This window comes from Pezoporus flaviventris, unplaced genomic scaffold, assembly GCF_033815535.1.
Source record: "Pezoporus flaviventris isolate CSIRO_AGI_PZ_B2104156 unplaced genomic scaffold, CSIRO_AGI_Pfla_v1 ptg000037l, whole genome shotgun sequence".
Classification (NCBI taxonomy): Eukaryota; Metazoa; Chordata; class Aves; order Psittaciformes; family Psittacidae; genus Pezoporus; species Pezoporus flaviventris.
In genome coordinates, this window is record NW_026892585.1 from 11,003,378 (window position 1) to 11,027,517 (window position 24,140).

The 24,140-nt window shown below is 41.9% G+C and overlaps 1 protein-coding gene across 5 annotated transcripts in view; it reads right to left on the reverse strand.

Annotated features, from left to right (window-relative positions):
• POU6F2 (POU class 6 homeobox 2) overlaps positions 1-24,140 on the reverse strand; it is a 303,185-nt gene that overhangs the window by 89,293 nt on the left and 189,752 nt on the right. For all 5 annotated transcript variants that reach the window (XR_009745363.1, XM_061464688.1, XM_061464687.1 and 2 more), the window contains exon 5: positions 7,850-8,145. Coding sequence is in view for 4 of the 5 variants with exons in the window: in XM_061464688.1 (XP_061320672.1) it covers positions 7,850-8,145 (296 nt within the window). In the remaining variant the exon portion in view is untranslated. The remainder of the gene's footprint in view (positions 1-7,849; positions 8,146-24,140) is intronic.

Here is a 24,140-nt window from a genome sequence, read left to right on the forward strand (position 1 = left end):
AAGGTCAGAATAAGCCAAGAGAATGAATGGGATAAACGTCCTGATGGGCTGCCCGAAGCTGCCTGGTGTTACGGATCAGCGTAAAACCAGCTCTCTTTCCTCTGCCTGGGCCGATGTAACTCACTGGAGTGGCAAATTACATCAGACCTACAGCTGTAACCCGACATTATGATTAATTTGATCAGTAATTTCTCCTGTTTTTCATTTTAATCGGTGTGACTATTCTGCTGTGGCAGGTCTTTCAGATCTAATTAAGATAAATTTCAGAGTAAAAGACTTGGCAGAATTTTCGAGTCAAATCCGAGCGTCAAGTGTGAAGACCTGCAGCACCAGTCAATCAATTTCCAGTAAAGACGGCAGGCTGTAACTCAGCAATCAACCCATTAACACTTAAGCAAATTTCATAATCTCCAGGCCTGTGCTTAGTCACTCTCTCAAAACAGTCTGGCTATCAATAAAAAAGAGAAAGTAGTAGTATTTTTTAAACACCTGCCCTAAACTGCAGCTGCTAAAACCACCCCGAGAGTCCACAAGTGGACACCCGGATAGATCTCAGCAATACGGCTGAAAAAGGCTTAATTTGAAACTTTAAAACACAGGCTGGAATGGCCTTTTTTTCCTCCCCTTTTTTCTCTTTTCCTTTTGAGGCAGTACCTAGAAGCTGATCAGCCTATTTGTACAAGGAGCCTAAAATAACATCACATCAGGGCTATACCCTTCCATAATATAGCTCCTCAATCAGTGAGCCCACTAGGTTCTTTGGGTTCACTTGGTCCACTTGCTTGCAAACAGAATTTCTTTGTCTCACAGAATTAGAAACCTGTGGTGACTTGCATTTTTTTTTGGCTTTATTACAAAGGTGTGAGTGGTATGAAAAACAGGGAAAAATAAAGTCATGCTTTGGCAGATTTTTTTACCCCTATTTTTTAGAAATATGAGGGAAAATAAGAGGAATAAATGCTAGCAAAACAGATCCATTGGCTTTTAAACAGTGTCTGAGGGGCTGTGTCAATTTTTCCTGTTCCTAAGATCCCCAAGGGTCCTCCTCTCTGCCTGGAGAGGCTCTGGAAATAAAAGATCTTATGGGATATGGATCCTTTTCCAAATTTATCCTGGGAGGATATTATTTATTTATTTCCCCATTTATTAAATACTTAGGTTGCTTTAGGGAGTTTATTAAATGCTCCCATTTCAGAACCCAGAGCGTGCTGGGCAAACAGCTTCACTTTCCTCTTCTTCAGAGAATTCTCTAGCAAATGGTTTCCTATATTAGCCTCAGCTTCTGCCCCTTGGGTGCTAATAATTCCAGTTGTTTTGCTGGAAGATTAATTTCCTTTGCTTTAAATGTGAGTCAGACACCAGTACTCCTTGTGCTTCTGAAAATAGCAACACCTGCAGAGTATATCTGGATGGGCCAGGCAGACAGTGCTCCAACTGAGAGAAGGTTTCCTCAGGGAATGAAGAGACTAGCTTATAAAGTCTTTTTGAGAACCCTTAAACATCTCTTTGCTTTGTTTAAATGCAGTATTCAACAGCTTTACAGTGTGATGTCCCAATGCCTCAACCCCCCCCCAAAAAACAGTGAGCTTCTGGAAGAAGAAAGACATCTGAGGACATCTGAAACTCTACTTGGTCCTGTGGATGGATGCAGTCCTACACCTCACTGAAACTTGCCTTTCTGTGGAAATGATGCCTATGCCTACCCAGGTACACATGAAGAGTGGAAGTCCTCAAATAAGCCAAGCCAGGAAACCAGCTGGCATTTCTCTTCACTGTGTACCTGGACCAGGTAGCATGGTACAGCCCAGTGCAGAGATACCCAGGTGCCCATCTACGACAAATTGCTACGCTGCCACATCACAGTGGCCTAACTGGTGGCAGACCCAGAAGGGGTGAGAGAATAAGGGAGGCACTGGATGCACTGAAACTCAAAGCCAATAATTTCTCAAGCAGGGTTCAAGCTGGTGAACAGTAATGCTTGTGTGGTTCACAGAACTACCACACTGGCAAAAGTAGCACAAACACGAGAGGAGAGGAATCACAACAGCATCTGCAGTGGCTAATAGGCACTTGTGTGTGTGGTATATCAGTATGACCTTGACTTTCTAGGCAGTGGAAATTTTTACACAAGTATCTGCCTCTTCCACTCATGAAATCACCTTTATCAACCCACAAAAATCATTAAAATGCCGTAAGGCTACTCAGAAATCCAAAACTGTCCACAGAAAAAGATGTTTAAATCTGTCTGAAATGAGCAGGGGATGAAATATGCAAAATACTCTCAAGAGTTCACCAAGCTCAACTCACTTCAGCTGACTGCAGGGGAGTTTCCATGCCATTAGTTTAGAACTGATACCTAGGTCTTGCCCGTACCTCCTGGAAACCCACCTAAGACCAGCACTTCAACAGGCTCCCACTCAGCAGGTGGTGGGCATGAATAAATGTCCACTGTACATGTCTGTATCACTTGTTGCCTTGCGATGTGCAAATATCTTAATCCCTGTTGATAGCAAAAAATAGGAAATTCTGGAAAATGGATCCAAAGCACAGCATTTTTTCACCATTTATAAAAGATTTCTTTGTCAAACATTACCAAGTAACTTGGGAATTGATTCAGACAGTCAGACATTGCACAGTGTTATATACAGGAAGAAGGCTGGATGATTTTAGCAAAACAAGAATCCTCCTCACTGGTACTTCTGGTGTCAAAGTCTTGATCAAGTTTTTTTGATCTCATGATTCAGTAAGCACGAGAAAAGTACAGCAGGTCTTGGCTGTGAACACAGACATAAAGACAGCCCGTGACTGTAGTCCTTGCAAGCTTATCCCAGATGCCTTTCTCAAACCGACAGAGACTTGGTTGTTTCTTCTGTATCTTAAATATATGTAAATTTATCAAAGGGTCAGTAAACACTGAGATGTCTGTAAGGTAGAATTTTCCTTAATGAGAAGCTAACCAGTGAATGAGGTGGGGGGGAAGGGAAAGGGTGGTTTGGTTTTGTGACTTTGTGACTGTTGGAGCCTCAGGCATCTGTGTACACATTCTCCCTCATTTACAGCTGAGTGTTTCAGCCTTTCTGCTTTTCTTTTCTCCTTTGTTATAAAAGTGTTGAGGTTCCATATACATTATTTAAGATTAGTATGAAAAATTAATCTGAAGGAGGCTCTGGTTTTGCTATCCTGGAGTTTGCTATTACTTGGAAGATTTTTCTGCTGTTGTCATCTCCTCACTTCCCTTCTTCCCTCCTTTTATTATTATTTTTTTCTCTTCATCATCTTCCGCCAGCTGCAGTTACTGTAGGCAGGCTTCTGTGACAAAAAGGCGCTTTAGGAAAGAGTTCTGAAAGCGGCCAGAATAATTTTACAGTGGGGCAATCCCTGGGGGATTTCCTGTTTGTCTATTCGCACATGAACAGAACAGCAAAAATCATTGGGAATTCTTCTATACCTATAGTGTAGCTCTCCCTTTATAGATCTGGCTGTGGGTACATTCTTCTCAATCATACGGCTGAAAAGTACAGTGAGTGCCAGCACCAGAAGCTAACCTCTATTTGGAGCCAGTTAAATACATGCTGCTGATAAAAAGCACCTTATTCTGGTAGTCAAGCAGAATAATTGGCTACTTAGTACTTGGCTAATCTGATTTTATACAGCATATAATCATGATATTATAGCTCCAGAAATTTAATTGGATGGAAACTCCATAAGTGGTGGTAACCATGCTTTGAAGTTGCAACATGCTGACCATTCAAGAACCCATACAGTTTGCCATGTAATAACATTAAACATTCAAAGGAGAAGTGGATTTTCCTAGAAGTAAAGGGTTTAAAGTGCCCAGTTTACAACATGCCTTTCACTTCGGGATTCCTTTGTCTCAGTCCATTGACACAATGGAAGTAAAAATCAGACTGCGATTATCTGTATGAGGAATGTCACCATTCTAAAATGAAGGGATGAAATATCATCATCCACCTGACCCAGCACCTCCTGAAACAGAGCTCTGCTTTGGAAAATTCTCCTCTGGCTTGTCACCTTCTGCAGGTCAGCAATGCCCCTGGTTCTGCAGAGGTTTGCTTTTACCAGTGTAAATCTGGAGCACCATTACTAATGTGAGCACAGAATCCAGGCCCTAGAACCTAAAGTGAAGCTTTTCGTCTTTCTCTGCAACCATTAAAAGACTTCCTAAACATAATAGTTTTGTAGCTACAATCCAGCCCACTGAACTGAGTAAAGCATAGGGATAAAATTAGAGCAGAGTATTGCAGAACAATCCGTCATGAATCATTCTGAGACTTTTAGCTGGTGTATGCTGCACAGGTATTATTAATTCCTGATCAGCCAGCACAAGTACCTCACCCAGGTAGACCTAAGCAAGTCGCTTTCATTTAATTTGCCTTCTGAAGGACATGACAGCATCTGTACATTTTCAGATGTAATTGCTGTTATCCTTCAGAGTTTTTTGAAACAAACACAATCATCCTCCTGAATTACTGACTTTCCATGACAATTTTTTGAGGTTGCATTGTTCTAAACTAATATCTTTCAGACAGATCCTGAATAATGTAAGAGGATAAAGCCCACATGAAAAAATCAAGAATTCAGAAATGAAATTTAAGCTGTCAAACTTTAACTTAGTTGATCTTTATTCCCTTAATATTCTTCAAACAAAACCCATTTCATTCTAGTTCATAAAGCACATTACCTTAGAGGCCATAATATTGCTGAATTTTGTTCTAGGTCGATTTTTAAGTCAAAGCATTAGACATTTAAAAACTCCACATTTAAAGCAGCTATTATAGACTGGCTCTATGACCTGCTGCCAAATGTGTGCTCCCCCCTTTTCTTAGTGTTTTAGTTTTTATATTTGTGTGTAGGAAAAAACCAATTTCAGATCCAGTCTTGAGACCAGATGTATGGGGGTAAAACAGCTTTCCTCTGCAGGATTTACAATGGAAAGACAAATTTCATAGAACAGATCTTACCCCTGCTCTGCTTTAGTAAAGTACCTGAACACATCCTTCAACCATATATAAAGTGCAACAGCAGTTCCTTCGAAAATATTTCGGAGTCTCACTGGTTTGCATATAAAGAATCTCACCATTCTCTGCAATATGACAGACCGTGTTTCAAGTTCTTAAGTATTTCTTTGGGAAGCTTCAGAAGTGTTATACTTGCTGTAGAAATACTGCAGAAAAGGCTATGAGGCCAAACTAATGGCCCTCCACACACTGCCAAGGTGAGGCCTGAAACACCATGTTAAATTGTGGCTTCTCTTCTGGATGTCAGCACACGGTGCCTTTGTATCTGTCAACAAACTTTGGGGCTTCATAGAATCATAGAATAGTTAGGGTTGGAAAGGGCCTTAAGATCATCAAGTTCCAACCCCCCCACCATGGGCAGGGACACCTCCCACTAAACCATGTCACTAAAGGTTCTGGCATGGCTATTCATGGCTATTTAAATGGTGAGGATCAGAGAGGAAAGAATGTTAAAAATACTTATCCTCCAATTTCTTAGTAACTCTTTAATACTGAGCCAGAGCTGACAGCTAATGACTTCTAAATCCCTAACGGTTGCTCTGAAAGTGTCCCAGTCACGCAGCTGACTTAGCAGTACTGCTGAGCTCAGCCCAGGGGAAATGCCAGACATCTCGTGCTTGTGTCTTTCATTAAACGTAATCCCAGCTCCTAAGAGGTTTCACAGAATCCCATCCTGGTTTGGGTTGGAAGTGACCTTAAAGCTCATCCAGTTCCAAGCCCCTGCCACAGGCAGGGACACCTTCCACTAGAGCAGGTTGCTTCAAGCCCCATCCAACCTGGCCTTGAACACTGCCAGGGATGGGACAGCCACAGCTTCTCTGGGCACCCTGTGCCAGCGCCTCAGCACCCTCACAGGGAAGAACTTCTGCCTAATGTCTAAGGAGATGCTCTCCTGCTGACCCGTGATCCCTCTCCAGGCTCTGGGCATCTATTTCCGGCATTGGCATCAAACTGGTAGGAGTGGGATGGATTGAGAATCCCCTTCCCCTAGCAACTTTAGTTTAAAGCCCTCTTCAGCAGGTTGGCAAGCCTATGACAGAAGATGCTCTTCCCTTTTTCTGACACGGGAATAGTGTTTGAACTAAAACCACCTCCGAGTACTTGGTTCCCTCCTTCCATTTCTGTTGAGTCTACCACATCCAGACCACCCTCAGAAGGGAAGCTGCAGGACAAGCGTGCTGAAGAGAAAGATGTGCCAAGGTATGTCCATGAAAACTGACACTGGCACCTCCCATGCAAGGAAATACTGGTTTTACTTACTTTTATTGTACTTCTGCAAGTGAGGTGTGACCCTGGAGAGCGAACAGTAGAAAGTGCTTCTACTGGCCTGTACCTGTACGTCACAGATGAGACTAGAAGTACTCAGGTTCAGTTGAGATTTACATTAGGGTCAGAGGGCACATGAGAGCTAAGGCTTCAGATTCAGTGTTAGTACACCCCTCTTGAGGTATGTGGACTGACGTAATCCCTCTTTCTTCCTACCCCAACCCTAATTTATGTGTGCATTTGCTTTGTTTGGAAAACGGAATGCCTTTTGAAGCATAATATACAGCAGGCAGTTTCAGCAACATATAGCGTACACAGTTAGCATGCATGCATACATCACAGATGCACCAAGACAATAAAATCTAACAGAAGCTCCTCTGGAAATATTCCTGTCTCTGTATGTCAATAATCTGCATACTAAAGAGTCCCAAAGCACTCACTAGCATGACAGACTGGGCATTAAGTGGTGCCCAAGTAGCCCTTCAGACAATACACAGAAGAAGCTCTAGAAACATTATGCTCTACTGTAAGAAAAAGCTCAGAAAGCAAGGACACATCTCTTGTGGACTCTTAAGTCTATTATCTAAACCACTAAAAAATCAGATTTGATGCAATTTAGTTGAAGCTTAAATTAATGCAGGCTTAACTGACCACACGGCAAACACAGCTTCTTGTAAACCAATTCCCTTAATTGTCTGAAAAAGGATTTTTTAATTATTAAGCTAATGTAGTTTAATTTCTGCAGGAAATGGAGCCAGACCATCAGTATGCAGAAAACCTTTAAAGTCGGTCTTAAAATTTAGAGAATAAAGCGAATAGAGACTTTGCTGATTGCTAAGTGCAGTTGAACACCAAAGCATTAGAAATTAGGAGCTCTGGATCAGAGTTCTCCTCTTCCTGCGCAGGAATTCTAAGACAGGCAGAGCCCAGCATAAGGGTGGGTGCCACAGCTGTAGGTCTATTAACAGACATCCCTATCATTAAAGTGAGCGTGGAGAAAAGGCATTAACTGCATTCGTAGCTTTGGAGTCTATACTGAGACTCTTCACAAAAGTACTTGATTCTTAGCAGGATAAACATTTGGATTGTGAGGAAGAGCAAGGATAACCCATCCATCCCTTGCACACGACCATCATCAGAAGATCTATGTTTTCTTGGTAACAGTCGGGATTATCTACCAATGAACAGCTAACTTTGCTGTCCTTGTAAGTTACCATAAAGGGTGACTGCTGGGCAAACACCATTTGAGAAGGTCACATGCTGGCAAAAATCAGATAGTTTTCTATGGGGCTTATGATATGGACTTCAAGGGCAAAAGATGTTTACTCTTCAGAAAGCAGCAGACTAGGACCATCATTAATTACGCTCTTCTGGTTTATCAGGTCTTTTAGCTGTTCTACTCTGCATATAAGGATTAACTAAGACGAGGCGGAATTTCTCAGCATGTATGGTCAGAAAGCATAACCTTCACTTGACTTCCCCTTGCACTGGAGGGAGACTGTGCATTTTCTGTTAGATTTAGAGATTTGTACACAGCGTCCTACCTGCAATGGATTTGGTGAAGTAAGAGGAGACGGAAGGCCATGCCCTGGTGACTGGCTGGGTTTCTGAGGGGAGCTGGAGGACTGTGAGGCCAGAGGCGGCTGGCTCTGGCTCTGGGACTGGGTTTGGTTTTGCTGCGGTGGTGCTGACGGCTGTGGCTGTGGCTGCTGGGTCTGCTGGGGTGGCTGTGGAGTCTGTGCCTGCTGACCTTGCTGCTGCTGCTGGCTTTGCTGCTGTTGGTGCTGGAGCTGCTGAAGATGCTGAAGCTGTTGAATCTGGGAATTCAGGGATGAGGTAGCTGTGAATCAAAGAAAGGAAAGAGAGTTATGTAGGTTTCAGTAATACTGTGGTAAGGATAACACTGGATTAAATTCTGTTTCTGTTACATTGTGGGAGACACTGCCCACTGAGGTCAGCTGGCCTCAGACTTCAGGCTGTTGCAGGAAACACATTCCTAACAATAATAGCCTGTAATTCTGCCAGTGCAGTCCTGTGGTGAGAGTAGGACTTCACTGGAGGCAAGGAAGGCAAACCTTGGAAAGGCTACAGCTCTGCCCACAGGATGGGTGCCAGCGCTGACCAGCAGCCTGTGCTCAGACAGTTTACCAGTGAAGCCAATGAGAATTTTGCATGCCTAGAGAAGAGGCAAACAGGATGTCATGGCACAGAGCATAGCAAGAACTCGTAACATGAACTGTGTGCTGTTAAATAAAGGAGGAGAAAACCAGAGTTGTAAAAGAAAAGAGCTTTGTCATGTCTTTATACAGCAGGTGTCAGGAAATAAAACATTCATCTGTGAAATTCCTTGTGCAGTGCATAGGTAACAAAAATACCCAATAAAATGTGTGTGTGTCTGAAATTGGAACTGTTCTGCATCATTGACATCTAAAAGCTATGAAGTACTCTTATGAAATAGGGTAGGCATCCTCTGCACTTGCACTGCTCACTTACATCTGTTAGTAAAGGTCTGTTGTGCTTTGCTAGCATGTGCTCCAAAGCTGAAGGTTGGAAATTGGTAGACCACATCAACCTACTGGCACAGAAGAGGAAGCTTTATTTCCCAGAGACACTCTCAAACTGACTAGGGCATTCATTAAGTTCAGGAAAGCAGGAAGGGTGCCACAGGGATGTCAGTAAGGAAGAACAGCTTTAAGCAGCAACCAGAACATCACAGGAATCTGACGCTTTCTGGGGTAATGCCCTGAATAAGTCACAGGGGTCTCCGGCCTTACCCACTGTAATCAGCATCTTGGGGGCTGTGATAGATGGCTGTAAGATCCCAAAAGGAACAACTTACAAGGTCATTGCACTATTCTGCACTCTGTATACTGCTTTGCCAACACTACGCTGTATTCTAATTTCTATCACCAGAAGGCAAAGTAACCTGGGAATGAACCAAATTTATTACTTCTAAAGTGCCATTCAGATTTCATGGCCAGAACCTCTGCTCACCAAGTTATTTGCGGATTGGCAGATAAAGCCAAGCCATCTCCACTTTTTTTCCATGCCAACTGCCCTATTTTAGCTTTCTAGATGTCCATGCCCTGGGAATGAACTTGAGGTCTTGGTACAACTTATGAAATCAATGAGCCATAAACTGGAATAAGCAAAAGAAAAAAAGAAAATGGAGAAAGATGAGGCAGAATGGATAAGCCAGAAAAGGCTGTATGAAGGAAAAACAAAAGGCTTGGTAGGAAGAGCTGTTGGTCATCCATTCTTATACTCACAACTGCTCTAAATTTTCTCTCACCAGAGGCAGGAATCATACCACAGATGTGCCTTTATTAGAATTATAGTCATGTGTATGTGACTTCAGCAAAGGACCTGAAAAATGCAGGGAAGGAGGACTGGTAACACCAGTATATTCCATCAATAAGGTTACTGTGGAAGTTTTGTGTTTCAACACAAAACAGTAACCATCAGATTAAAAACACATATGGTATCCCATGCAAAAGAAATCAGCCTGGAGAAATAAGGGTACACTCCCATCAATCCCACAATCAGGACTCATACCTAAATACCCCAGAGTCAAAGGTAAATGCAAATATAATCTAAGGAATATGAGAACTAAGAATAGAGAAGGTTAGTATACAAAAAAGCAACTGCATAGACAAATATTTACCATAGCAGGAAGCAACTCAGAGGGCAAGCAATGACATTCACCAGTTCTACCTGTAGGTATGTACACAGATGTTGTGTTTTAAGCCCAGCCAGCAACCCAGAACCACGCTCACTAACCCCCTGTTTTCTCCCCCACTGCTGGAGGGATGGGGAGGAGAATCAAAAGAATGTAACTCCCACAGGTTGAGATCAGAACAGTCCAGTAACTAAGGTATAACACAAACCACTGCTGCTGCCACCAATAATAACAATGATAAGGGAAATAACAAGGGAAAAGAATACAACACCTCACCACCTGCCGACTGATACCCAGCCCTACCCCAGCAGTGATCTATCCCTTCTGGGTAACTGCCCCCAGTTTATATACTGGTCATGACGTGCTGTGGTATGGAATAACCTCTTTGGCTAGTTTGGGTCAGGTGTCCTGTCTCTGCTTCCTCCCAGCTTCCCCTTCTCTCTGGCAGAGCATGAGACTCAGGAAGTCCTTGGTCAGAGTAAGCATTACTGAGCAACAACTAAAAACACTGGTGTTATCAGTGTTTTTCCCAGGCTGAAAGTAAAAGACACAGCACTGCACCAGCTACTAAGAAGGAGAAAAAATGAATGCTACTGCTGAACCCAGGACAACAGAGTAGAAAGACCCTTCCCATTCCTATGAAGGAAAATCAGACCTAGACCAGCTCTTTATCTTGTGCAGGCCATTTCCTTACTTGTGCTAGTTTAGTGATCTGGACAAAACATGGATAACCAGAACCAGGCCTTCAAACACAACAAGCCCTTACTGCTGCCAAGAAGCATAACTTGTAATCCACACAGCTCAAAGACAGGAACAAGAGGTCCTTTTATATCCCATGTTCACAACTGGACAGTATGAGACAAACCTTTCTCTGTAGTAGATTAGATACAGTATTGTTTTTTTTCCTACTGTAATGGTCCTCAAACCCTTTTTCTCCTACAGGGCAATCTTAAAGGCCAAGGCTTGGAACAATGGCTTTGCCAGAATGCCATACATTTGTATGTAGGGCACTGGGTCATGTAGGAAGGGACAGACAAAAACATTTGAGGTGTAAGTGAAACCATCTCCTGAAACATTTTTGGAGCACAGAACATGCTTGGCTCCTTGAGGTACATCTTTCAGCTAGAATAGGGAAAACAGAATCATAGAATCATAGAATAGTTAGGGTTGGAAAGGACCTTAAGATCATCTAGTTCCAACCCCCCTGCCATGGGCAGGGACAACTCACACTAAACCATCTCACCCAAGGCTCTGTCCCACCTGGCCTTGAACACCACCAGGGATGGAGGAGCATTCACAACTTCCCTGGGCAACCCATTCCAGTGCCTCACCACCCTCACAGTGAAGAACTTCCACCTTATATCCAATCTAAACTTTCCCTGTTTCAGTTTTAACCAGTTACCCCTTGTCCTATCACTACAGTCTCTAATGAAGAGTCCCTCCACGGCATCCCTATAGCCCCCCTTCAGATACTGGAAGGCTGCTACCAATCCCTGAGGGACACCAAATATGGCCAGTAACTAACAGAGATAATATGAGGTAACATAGGATGGAGGGACCATGTGAGTCTGATAACATAAAAGGGCAAAACTGGGTCAGTGCTAAATTTTTGTCCATGAACTTATGTTTGAACTTACGGGACGCAAAAAAGTCTCTGTTGACAGAATATTTAGATAAATGGTGATATACAAGACATGAGGAGAATGGTAACGAAGCTCAATGTGCAAAATAAATAGTTATGACAAACTAAAACAAATGACAGGGCGGTTGCATTATATTGCAAAAGGATTTATTGTTCTGTGTGTGTGCATGTAGCTCAGATCAATCAGAAGATTGATATTTAATAATCGTTAGTATTAGTGTTCCCCACAGAGCATATGGGTTTCTTTGAGGATGCTTTTGTTGCAATGTTGCCACTGATATAATTAGCCCTGCAAAATTCGAGTCGAAAGGACAGACAGAAACAGTACTGATCTGTTTGTTAACCACTGCACAAAAATCCATGCTTACTGAAATAACAGAATCATAGAATAGTTAGGGTTGGAAAGGACCTTAAGATCATCTAGTTCCAACCCCCCTGCCATGGGCAGGGATGCCTCACACTAAATCATGCCACCCAAGGCTCTGTCCGACCTGGCCTTGAACGCCACCAGGGGTGGAACATTCACAACCTCCCTGGGCAACCCATTCCAGTGCCTCACCATCCTCACAGTGAAGATTTTCCTCCTCATATCCAATCTAAACTTCCCCTGTTTAAGTTTTAACCCGTTACCCCTTGTCCTGTCACTACAGTCTCTAATGAAACGTGACTTTACTAAATGTCTGAAACTACTTAAGAAAGATCCCATTGTTGCACGTGTTGGGATTTACTTGCTAGAAGAGTTATCCTCACGGTGTAAGCCTCAGTTCCATTAACAAGTCATGCCTTTGATCAGCTGCTGAATTACATTCTTAAAAATTAAATCTTCATTAAGTTTCCATTTTCCACAAGACTTTGCTGAATAAGCATTTTGATTTCAGCATTCTTTCTTCTGCCAATACATCAACCAAGGGACAGAATCCAGACAGGTAAGCACCATCTAGCCAATCACTCACTCCCCACTGGCTGCGATGGGGAGGAAAACTGGAAGAACGTAAACCCCTCAGGTTGAGATAAGAACAGCTTAAATAACTAAAATAAAATATAGCAATAATAGAAATAATAACAACAGTAACAATATCAATAATAGTGAGCAACAAATAAGGAGAAATCAAAATTCAGGAAACACAATACAATTGCTCACCACCAGCTGACCAATACCCAGCCTGACCTGAGCAGAGATCAGTTCCTTCCAGGTGACTCCCCCCAGTTTCTATGCTGGGCATGACCTGCTCTGCTATGGAATACCCCTTTGGCTAATTTGGGTCAGGTGTCCTGGCTCTGCTCCCTCCTAGCTTCTTGTGCCCCTCCTCACTGGCAGAGCAGGAGAGACTGGAAAGTCCTTGATTGGGGTAAGCGCTACTGAGCAACAGCTAAGACCAGTGGTGTGTCATCAGCATTGTTCTCAGACTGAAGCCAAAACACAGCATTGTACCAGCTACTGGGAAGAAAAATATCTCTATTCCAGGTAAAACCAGGACAAGAGGGAAAGAAAAGGGGAAAATACACCTCAAGAGCTTTTTATCGTTAACCTAAAATTTTACAGGTTGAGGTCCTAGTGATCTGCTAATGCTGAATGGCCACCTCAGGCATACTTCTGTGCACTGACAATGTGTGCATGTGCAGTCACACAGGAAAGCTGACTTGTGTGGTGAATGAAGAGGGTCTGAAGCTGACCTGGAAAACACCAAGCTTGTAAATTCTGTGCCTATGTCCAGCACTCTCAGGTAAAAGCTTGATATGGGGATGTTTTTTTTCATTCCCCATCTAGGAGTAGAAAGCTTTTCATTCAGTACTGCTTAACACTTGAACATTGGCCGATGCAGGAATAACAGTACCTCTACTGTTCACTTTTGTACTGGAGATGCACACATCCTTGCTGGGGTGGAAGGTTGTCCCCCAGGGGAAAAAAATTATTGATGGAGAAAAGTTACTTTATGGAAAAGTTTCCAAGTTCATTGCCAGCAACTGCACAGAATTATTTAAATAACTTGTCTTTTCACATAATTCCTTTAAAAAGTCTCTCTGGAGCCCACTCTCACGCTGAGCTATAAATTGCATTGAATGGCTTAGTAAGGTATGACTGTTTAACATGCTGTTGCTAAACAAACAGATAGGAAATTGGTAGAAGGGCTGTTAGATCAGACAAGGCTTTCCCAAAGCCACACAGTAGGTATACTGCAAAGGTGGATTTAGGGCTCGGGATCACGCCTGCAGTCCGGTGTTCCTGCTGCCTGATTGCACTGCCTCTCACAATGTGTGTACTAGCCACAGCAGGGGTTGTGTCATATTATTGTTTGCAATCAAATCCAATCCAACTCCCAGAGCTTGCTTGCATAGCTCATCCATTATAAATCGTATACCTGTCTAGCATTTGTCACTTTCTGCAGAGCTTGGAGCCTGATGGAATTTCAGGTGGTACAACAGCACAATGCCTGCATGTATAAAAGATAACATGCACTGCCTACCTCACAGGAATCTTTTTATGACTTACTGGCTAACAGCTGGGTAAAACTTTGACATATTTAAGCGAGAAGTGCCTACCTGCTTTCAGAATTGCATTCGAGAATTAAAAAGGCTTGTAAAAAAGTCGCAGAAAGTTCTTTCTGTGGTTAAAGAAGACAACATAAAGTGCATCACCTTAAAAGAGAGATAATTAACCAAAAATGTATGCAAGCTGTGGAACACTGTGAGGAAAATCCACAAAAGCTGTGTGACATCTCAACTTGCCTTAAGAAAAATACACGCTGAATATCTACCAGGTATCCAAGAAGACAGTAAGAAGAACTAAAATCTACAAAGAAACAATGGCACGAGGGTTCTTCAAACTTATGTTTTATCTATCATTTCTTGGTTGCTGCAGTGCCAGGGCAGACTTCCCAAGGGATCACCTCATGTTTTATGATCCTACTTTAAGCAGATTATACTTAGCCACAGTATTGGAGCATTTACATTAGAGTAAGAGCCATGGAGTTAAGTGGTGCAAATGGATGGTCCAGAAGCAGCAAAAACAAACTCCGATCTCCCCAGTCACCTGCTTCTGTCACAGACCTCAGACGTCTTTAAGGACTTGGAGAAAGTTATGATCTACGGAACACACACCTTCCTGACTCCTTCTGGGGGACGCCTTAGGCACAAGGCTGCCGTGCATTTACAGTATTTACATAAAATGTGCCTTTTCCCATTTTTCTTGTAACTTCTGTTGCTCTGCTGGTTACCTACACAGGAATCTGAAACCAAACTAAAATGCCCCTCTGTCGAGTGGTGCAATGGGAAAAATTCACCTCTGCTGCAGCCATGCTGAAAGAAGTAGTCTGATTCATGACGGGGGTAAAGATCTATGACTGGGTCTTTCTTAGTGGCAAAACTGAAAAGGCAAATCCCAATCCTGATTGCACTGACTGAGAGTAGTATCAACTGCCTGGTGCCTCTGGCTGACATTATCACTTCAGCGTGGGAATGGCTCTGGCTGTATTTGAAATAAAAACATACATTTTAAAGTTTAATCACATTTCTCCAAAAAGCAAGGACCAGAATTAAGCCCACAAATGTTTAGATAATGAAATGTAAAAGAAATTGCAAATGTGTATATAATGAGAAAAATTAGGACTCTTTCACCTCTCATTCACAACATAAACTCAGACCTCTACAGTGCTTGGCAGAAGATCAAATTAATGTTCAGGGATTCAATTTGTATCTAGAATCTGCTCTTGTGGATAAGCTTCACATAATGTCTGATTTATTTCATTACTGTTTTGTGCATGCTTGTTTCTGTGTAAAGAGGAAGAAAGGGCAGGAGGAATAAGAAACAATTTTAGCCTAGAAACCATTGTGCCACTTTATCCTCTACCCTCTTATTTACATAATTGCATAGATGTTCTTCAGTGCCTTCTACAATGTACAATGGACTAAAAAGGAGAAACTCATACATTAAACCTTCTCCTGTTTGACTGAGCACAGAGCTTGACTCTTGCCATTTCAAGGGCCTAATGCCTTTTTCCACTTCCCCAGTAATGGAGAATGCATTTGCATTGCATAAACTGAAAAGTGTAACTAACTAAAGCATCTGGGCTTGTGTTCGAACTGACATGGCCAGATTTTCTCTTCCACCCTGTTGTTTCTCTTCTAATGAGGTTTATGCCTTTCTTTCTAACAGATTTGCTAAGGATTGAATGCACAAGCTGAACAGTCTAATGCAAGCCCATCTTTACACTCTCTCCCTCCTGGGTAATGAGCAGTAGGTGAGCCAAATACCCAGTGTAGTCTTGCATATGCTTGAATTTTCTTTTTGAGAGAAAAATGTGAGTTGCATTAAAGCACCATCTTTGGGGGTGAAGGGGAAGGAAGGGTTGGACTTGTGGCTGAAGAGATTAGTAATGGGATACAGAGCAACTTACTTCTCAATCAGTGGTTCAAATCTAGTATAGGTCAATATAGGGAACAAAAGTCACTGCACTTTAATAGTGCTTTTGAGTGCTTGCAACCTGATAGAAGATCTATTATATGTATAGGATATGTATTCACACACAGATACCCACAGAAAGCCAGCATTGGAAGCAGTCTGTCACACAGTCAAGGTAATAAACTGATGGTCTCCCAGTACCTATTAGGAAGATCACTAGAGCTTTGGATGGCATCAACTGACATCTTTATTTGTACTTTCAGCAGAGAGGCTAAGGATAGGAAAAGTAAAGAGACCAAGCATCTTCTCCTTCCTAAAGGTGATCCTTTCAAGGTTACAGCTGTAGAACACGGATGGGGTTACGGGGAGATACCTGCATTGCCAAAGCTCCTCTGTACCAATTCTGCAGAGAAACAGAGGGCTTTGCTTTCTACTGTTGTCATACGCAACATCTTTCATGAGCACTAAATTTACTTTAAAGAATATAGGCAATAAAAAGGAAGTATTAAGAAGAAAACCATCATAATTTATATGGTGCCTGTGGTGTCTCCACATTTTGATGAATACTGGAGCTTCCCTGAAAAATGATCCACTGCATGGAATAAATCTGACATTTTTTCCCTTATCAACCTTAAAATGTACAATAATCCACTAAAATCTTAAGGAAATAAAAAAAAAAAGTGAAAGGAAGAAAAAGTTGTTCTAGATAGAGAGCTTGACTAAACATCAGGGCAAGCATATTTGGAATACTTTCCATTTTAAGATAATCTAGGGGCTATTTTCCTCTAGTTTATGACAACACTCTGTGAGTAAAGTTCCCTGAGTGTACTGTAAAAATTGCATTAACCTATTTAAAATGCCCAAAGGCAAGAACAAGCTGGAGAAATTAGACTTTAATAAGCCATTTGCTTCCTCAGCTCAAATGGGACCTTAGGCCTCATACTGTACAGATGGCTGAAACATTAACTGGAGGCAAGGTATCATCAAGACACGGGGGATCAATCAAGGAGTTGTCTTGGGACTCTCATGCAAAGACAGGCAATTAAAAACCTACCATAACATAGTCTGAGGGCAATGTAAGTACTTGAATGCCAAAGGCCGGGTGCCAAGCAAGGGATTATCTAGATCTGGTAAACTAATTTTACCAGTTTATGTTTTTTTTTTTGGTGAAAACATGACTTTTTCAGAGATCAGGGGCCAGAATCTTAACATCAAGTCTTTACACCAGACAAAAGTAGTTTTCTAGTTACAAAGAGAAGGACTGGTCCCAGATTGTCTGAGAACAGAATAGTGTTGGACTGGAAAATCAAATAGACTGCCATAGTGTTCCCACAGATTGAATTTCCAGGCTCTATTGAGCCCAGAATGTTCCTATGGATGAGAATTTAAGATAACCTCCCATTTCTTGGGGAAAAAATCTGCAGGAGTCCTTTGAAAGAAACTAATTGACAGAGAAAAAATTATCATCTAAATGCCAACAGAGCCTGATATAAGATTTCACAGGCAAAGGGATGTGACAGGCAACAGATGAATGACACAGAAATTAAGTTTAAAACAACAGTCTGCTGACTCAGAGAACAATGACCATGACTCATAATGGACATCAGACACTCTCTGCACATACAACCTTTAACAAGAACTGCAGCTTATTTTTTTCCTCCCCTTGTCTCTTTCAAATGCTCTGATATTGATGGGAACCATACTTTCCACAGCACTTATGCCCACAGGTCCCCAGTTCACCAGGTGTTGTGTGTCGTGTGTCCCCCCCCCCCCCCCCCATTTCTATTGGCAAGGTGGCCATGCAAGGCTTTGGGGCAAAGTCTTCTCAAGAGGCTTCAAAGGGTGATTTTGCATTCTTTCAGATAAAAGATCTGCAGTTGCATCTTCTGTAATTGTTTATGGCAAATGGCTCTTCTGACAAAGAAATATTTATCCAGGTATAGCTTCAGCAATGGTTCTTTGAAGGTAAGGAATTATTAGAAGTCTCTTCAAAGTGTCTTTGAAGTGAGTCATGTTTCCTTAACTAAAAGTGAAGCTACTGTAAGTGAAATGTAGTGGGGGGGTTGTATAGGTGTGGGTTTGGGCTTTTTTAAACAATACAATTGAATAGTGGATCAAAGCGTTTCTGGTGTAAAAGGCTGGCCTTGATGCTGAGCTTGTGGAAGTGTCCTGAGAATGACAAAGGACAATGTCGCTTTCCCCCAGTCTCAGCTGAGGGAAGCAGCAGAGGGTACCATGCCCACCAGGTGACTTGGTATGCCTGGTTGCTTTCAGCTCTCAGACTCATTATATCTCAAGTTTCTATCATTTTCCACTTCCAGCCTATTCTGAAAGCTGGCAAACCTGAGACCACTCTTTTTTTATTAAGAACTCCAAGACTCAATCAGCTGCAAATTCTGTTCCCAGTGTGCAATTCCAGCTAGAGAAGTTAGCGGAGCAGCAGTAAGGACAGGCCACGGAATGATTCAGAAAACAGGAGTGTGTACACTATAAGAAGGAAAAAACACAGCCTAGTCCTTTCCTTTACAATCAATAAAATGACAACAGCAAGTATGAGAACCAGGTGCAAAAGTGGCAGTTATAAAATGGATTTATAGAAACACAGAATGGTTTGGGTTGGAAAGGACCTTAAGATCACCTAGCTCCAACCCCCCTGCCATGGGCACAAAAATGCTCTGCTGGAGCTGTGACTTAGACTTCAACCTTGCTAATGGGCCCCATTATCCTCAATGTAGCCTTAAACTTCTCGTTTTACCAAGCTATGAAAAGTTTAAAATGGAAGCAACACGATGAAAAAGGTGGGGAGGAGAACAAACCAGAACATGTGGCCTGATCCTGCAAGGGCTGTAATGTTCTCATTCCCTATGTAGCTCCCAGGACCATTCCTCACCAGCAGAACACACACACAGTACCACATTGAACACGGCATTCTTCATCAGACACTGAAGAATAAAAACAGACTAAAAAACTTTCTCTAAGTGACACGAGATAGCCGTGGTACAGGAGCAACCTCAAGCACAGGTCACTGGGTTGGTGAGGAGTGCTGGGCTAGGTTCTGTAACCTCAATATGTGAGCAGAAGATGGAGGTGTTCTTTCTTTAGATAAGGGAGCAATGCAGAGGGATACACAACTCCCTCCATATGAGAAATTGTACAAGAGCTGGGAAGTGAACTCTAACTTGGTAATCTCTCACACGAGCCATTCCTGAATGTATGTACCACTATCAGGGTTCATTATGTTTGCCTGCTGTTGACTCACAGTAGCTCTATTTTGCTGTCTTTAAGAATCTTCCATTATTTTTATTCGCTCTGCATAGATAAGAACGGCTGTATTTAGTTGTGTGCATTTCAAAACACACCACAGTATCTAGAACTGCTTTCTTTTTGTAAGCTTTAAGCTAATTCCAGGTCAGTTCAAGGTGATCTGTCTAGATCCCTTCTCCTAGTTTGATAGTTTTACTTGCAGAGAGATGAAAACCAAAGCTAAGCAATAGGTGGGCAGCAGTTCTGGATTCTGCTGCTGGTCACCCGCTGTGGAATGACTGACTGCTTATTTTTAATTTGCAGTAATATGAGGGAGGCTGAATATCAGATTTCTCTCCTGTCCCTATAGCTCATCAGCCAAACATGTTGTTGCTTCGGGTGCTAAGCTCAGTTCGGCTGTGCCTGCCATCCATCACCTTCACAGAGCAAAAGTGAATTAGCTGCTCTTTGAGTGCTCATGTTCTTCCACCTACATAAATTTCCCTCTCATCGTTGAAATAAACAACTTGATTATTCACTGTGAGGGTGCTGAGGTGCTGGCACAGGGTGCCCAGAGAAGCCGTGGCTGCCCCATCCCTGGCAGTGTTCAAGGCCAGGTTGGACGGGGCTTGGAGCAACCTGCTCTAGTGGAAGGTGTCCCTGCTCATGGCAGAGGGTTGGAACTGGATGGGCTTTAAGGTCCCTCCCAACCCAACCCAGTCTGGGATTCCATGCTTATTCACACAGATAAAATGCCCACCAGTAGAAGATTTGGGTGGGAGACTTTGGGAGAAGACTTTATAAGCACTCCTCATTCATGGACTCTAAAGTCAGTCATGCTTCTGTGTTAGGATGAAGCTCCATCCACAGTTGAACAGAAGGGCTGAGGAGTGCAGCTGCAGTGCTCTGCCCAGTTACTGCACTACCTACTTCATGGCTTTCAAAAGCACACAGGAACCCCATGCTGTTAGATAACTCATACATATTTGGACACTGCAAACTAGTTATTAGCAGGCCCTTGAACAAATGGCATCTAGATCTTACCTTAGCTATTAAGCTGCTTCTTCAAGGTTAATTTTTGATTAGAAAGGGATACACAGCAAATAATAAAATAAATTCCTCTTATAATAATGTGTTTGCTTACATGGAGGAGTCCCAATTTATAGAAAGGGAACAGAATCCAAAAGATGAATTTACAATTGGCCAAAAATCAACTTAAAAATCATTCACTATTTCTGTCCACATATTCAGTCAGAACAGAATGTTCTTGCCCTTCTGATGCAGTAACTAGTACCTTATTTCCCTTATCAGGAGAAATGCTTGCTTTTTCAGAGCAGATAATGGAAGAAAAACTGAATTTGGTTGCTAACCAGTCATTCTCAAAAAACTCCTCACAAGAAGCTAGCCTTTGCATTCCTTAATGCCTCAACTTTAATATTTAGAAAACGAAATATTGTTTTAAAGAAGGGCTTAGGTCTCATCAGATGCATATGTTTAGCTATACCGAACCCAAATGATTCTATAAAACATTCTTTATGTTCTTCACCTTCTTCAGGTTCGTCAGTCTTTTGAACAAATTCAGCGATGTGTAAAAGGCAGGCACACACAAGTCTTTACCAATACACCGTTATAAATAGTAAATAACTGCTCCTAATGTTATCTTCTTGAGAATTTTAACATAATGCTGCAGAACTTGCTCTAAAAGTACAGAAAATTCACAAGAGAATGTATCCGAATAGGTACATTTTATTCATCCTATAGAAACATACCGGCAGTGATGCAATCAGGTTGCATAGTGCTTCCATACAACAATTATAATTTTCTCTTTAATATTTTTTCTGCAACACATACCCTTTCCGTAAAGTAATGCAAAAGCTAACTTTGAACTGTAGTGAACTGAGAAAACATTGTTGACAATGAAAACACTGGTCATCATGCAAAATTGATTGCTAATATATAGGCCATAGATGGTGATGTTTGGCTAGGGGGTAAGGGCAAGGGGAGAGAACTTACTCTTCACAGTTTCCTTGCTTGTGAAATCACTGCATTTCTCATCCTCATGAGGAAGCCCACTGAGAAGTGTAGGTGAAAATACTACATAAATACTGGGCAAATACCGTTACTAGATTTACTGCGGTAACTCCAATGTCAATTAAATGGAGATTAATTTGTTCCAAAACAGTGTATTTAAATGAAAAGCCTGGACCATTCAACAGTACAAAATAAAGAAACGCATGTCAGTGCTGATACAAGATCTAGCTTTTTACTTAAATTGACTTCTGATTAAAAAACTTACAGGAAAAAATGCGTCTCAAGTGGTATGAACTATCTATCATGGTAACCCTGAGAACAAAAGTTGGCACAGTTACTGAACATGGGAATCTGAAACCACTGCTTTACATACGTTTCGCCAAGTTTTAACTAAGTAGATGCAAAAAACTATTACTTTCATTTTCAGTGCCAGGTATTTTGTCTTTACTCTGTTGATTTTAATAGCTCGCTCAGAAGCTGGAAATGAATGTTTCTTCCATCATCAATTTAAAACTTTTCCATTTGCCAGCTAGGGATATAAACTGTGTGTTTTCAATGAAGCTGAAATTAATATGGTTTCTTTTGAGTTTCCATCCAAATGCCAGGGAGCATGGGGCAAACTATGCTTTCATCTCCATCTTGAGACAGAGCCAGGCCCAGCACCACGTGACAACAACGCTCCTTTCTTCCCGTCTCTCCCACAGTCTTCCAAAACAGGCAATTTTTGGACTCCTGTTTGTCTAAAGACTACCTGGAATGACCAGCTCTACAGTGGTTCTCCAGCACTCTATAGGGGAAGGCAGTTTCTATGGCCATCATCTCCAGCAGTTCGACTGCTGTTGTCTCATAGAGAGCCCTCACTTTGAGCAGGTATGGCCCCATCAGCTTCTTACCAGCTGTGGACATCTACTTCTCTATAGTTGTGGAACAATGGCAGCAGCTCAGCAATCCTTGCCTTTGAACAGGGGACTGAAGAAAATGCTATTTGGCTACACGTTATTGTCAGAAAGTTATTCATCTGATTATAGGCAAAAACTTATGTAAATGCCTGCCTTTATTTTGTCAGGAATATTTAGGGAATTTGGGGTTTTGCCACTAGCTACTCAATCATTAGAGCTGATGAGAACTGCGTCAGAACACCTACAAGGATAAGACCTGTAAGTGAAGGCAAGTGCTCTTTAAGCAATCATCCAGTGCAAAACATTTTATTAGAGGTTTGCAGCATACACTGCTGACCATTTTATGTATTTGGATTATGGATCCAATGGATTTTCAATTCATAAAGAAACTAATGCCAGAAAAGCACCATATGCTTTGATGTTTTGCGCAGGAAAATTAAGAGGGGAAGCCAAGAACATAAGACCTCTGATGCCCATCAATCAACACTGGTCCATGGACCAGTACAGAGAAAACCAGAAATCATTTCCACCTCTTTCTTTTTTTTAAAGGCAGCGTTACCCTTGAATAGATTCATTCTAATAGTCCCAATTATCCTGCACTGTGAAATGAGGTCTGACTTGTTGCAATCAGAGTGCTAGAGGCATTGCTGATTTAACTGATGCTGCAATGATTTTCAGATTTGATCACGGTATATCCACTAAATAGATAAGCATTAGATGCCTGCACTAAATTCTGTCACTTCTTTCAACTGTAAGAGGGAGCAGCCTTTTTGTCAAGTGCTGTCTGATGGGTGCTGTGCAGACCTGCATCTCACTTGGCTGCCAGGGCTCTCTTTACCCCCTGCTCTAAGAGCACTCTAAAGAAACAGCCTCGAGAAGACCATGGGGAAAACGTATGAGCCAGCAGGGGTATGAACACAGAGCATGTGCCAGAGAGCAGCTCCTCTGCTGAAATACAGCAGAGCGCCCTTGGCTTCTGTACTGATCTGAAACTTGAATCCCCCCGTGGAACACTTTAATCAGAAACCATTTTCATAATTTGTAAGCACTGGCAAATGTTTGATTTCAGGCTGCTGAAGTGATCAAACCTTCTGGTGGGAAATGCAGAAAATCACAACCCAACCATCAGACAAAGAAAGTAGTTATAAATAATTAAATATGCTGTACTGACAAACGCTATTCCCACCTGGATGCTGTGCTTCCGAGATGCAAAGCACAGTTTTCCTAATTAAAAAAAAAACAAAAGATCCTGTAGGACAGAACAAGTGAGATGAGAAACAGGGAGTCAGGACTCATTGTCTTATGGATGAAGATCAGCACCAGAGAATCCACTTCCTACAATGCCACCTACAATGCCACCTTGAGCATGGTAATTAAATCTCCTTGCCTCACTTTCCTGTTCTATAAAAGAGAAGGAGAGATAATAAACTTCACTTCCCTCACCACAGGAAACTGAATTAGTGAAGTACAGCAATGTGAGCTAAAATCCTCAAAATGAAAGGGGTCAAAGATGCACAAAGTTTTATTATCACGTGCAAAATATTGCTACAGAGCCACCTCCTACATCGTGTTAATGAGAGATAGATAGTTTAAAAGCACCCATTCATTTTCTTTTTGATAATGCCTGGTAATAGTTTTATTCCCAACAGCTCATAAGACTTTTTGAGCTCTCCGATAATAAGGATGTCTTTCAAGATGAACTTTCAGCTCAGGCACATTTTAGGCTCTTCTCACACTGTGTTTAAAGGATACTTCAGAATGAAAAACAATCCCAGATTTCCTGGAAGACTAGTACTTAGAGTTCATTGCACACCACTGTGAGCACCTCTATCATCAGAGACCCACTGATGGAGCCAGCTAAACCAAACTAGCTAATGATAATAACAACAAAAAAATCCACAAAAAAAATGTCACCAACAAGACATGACAAGTAATAAAGCAA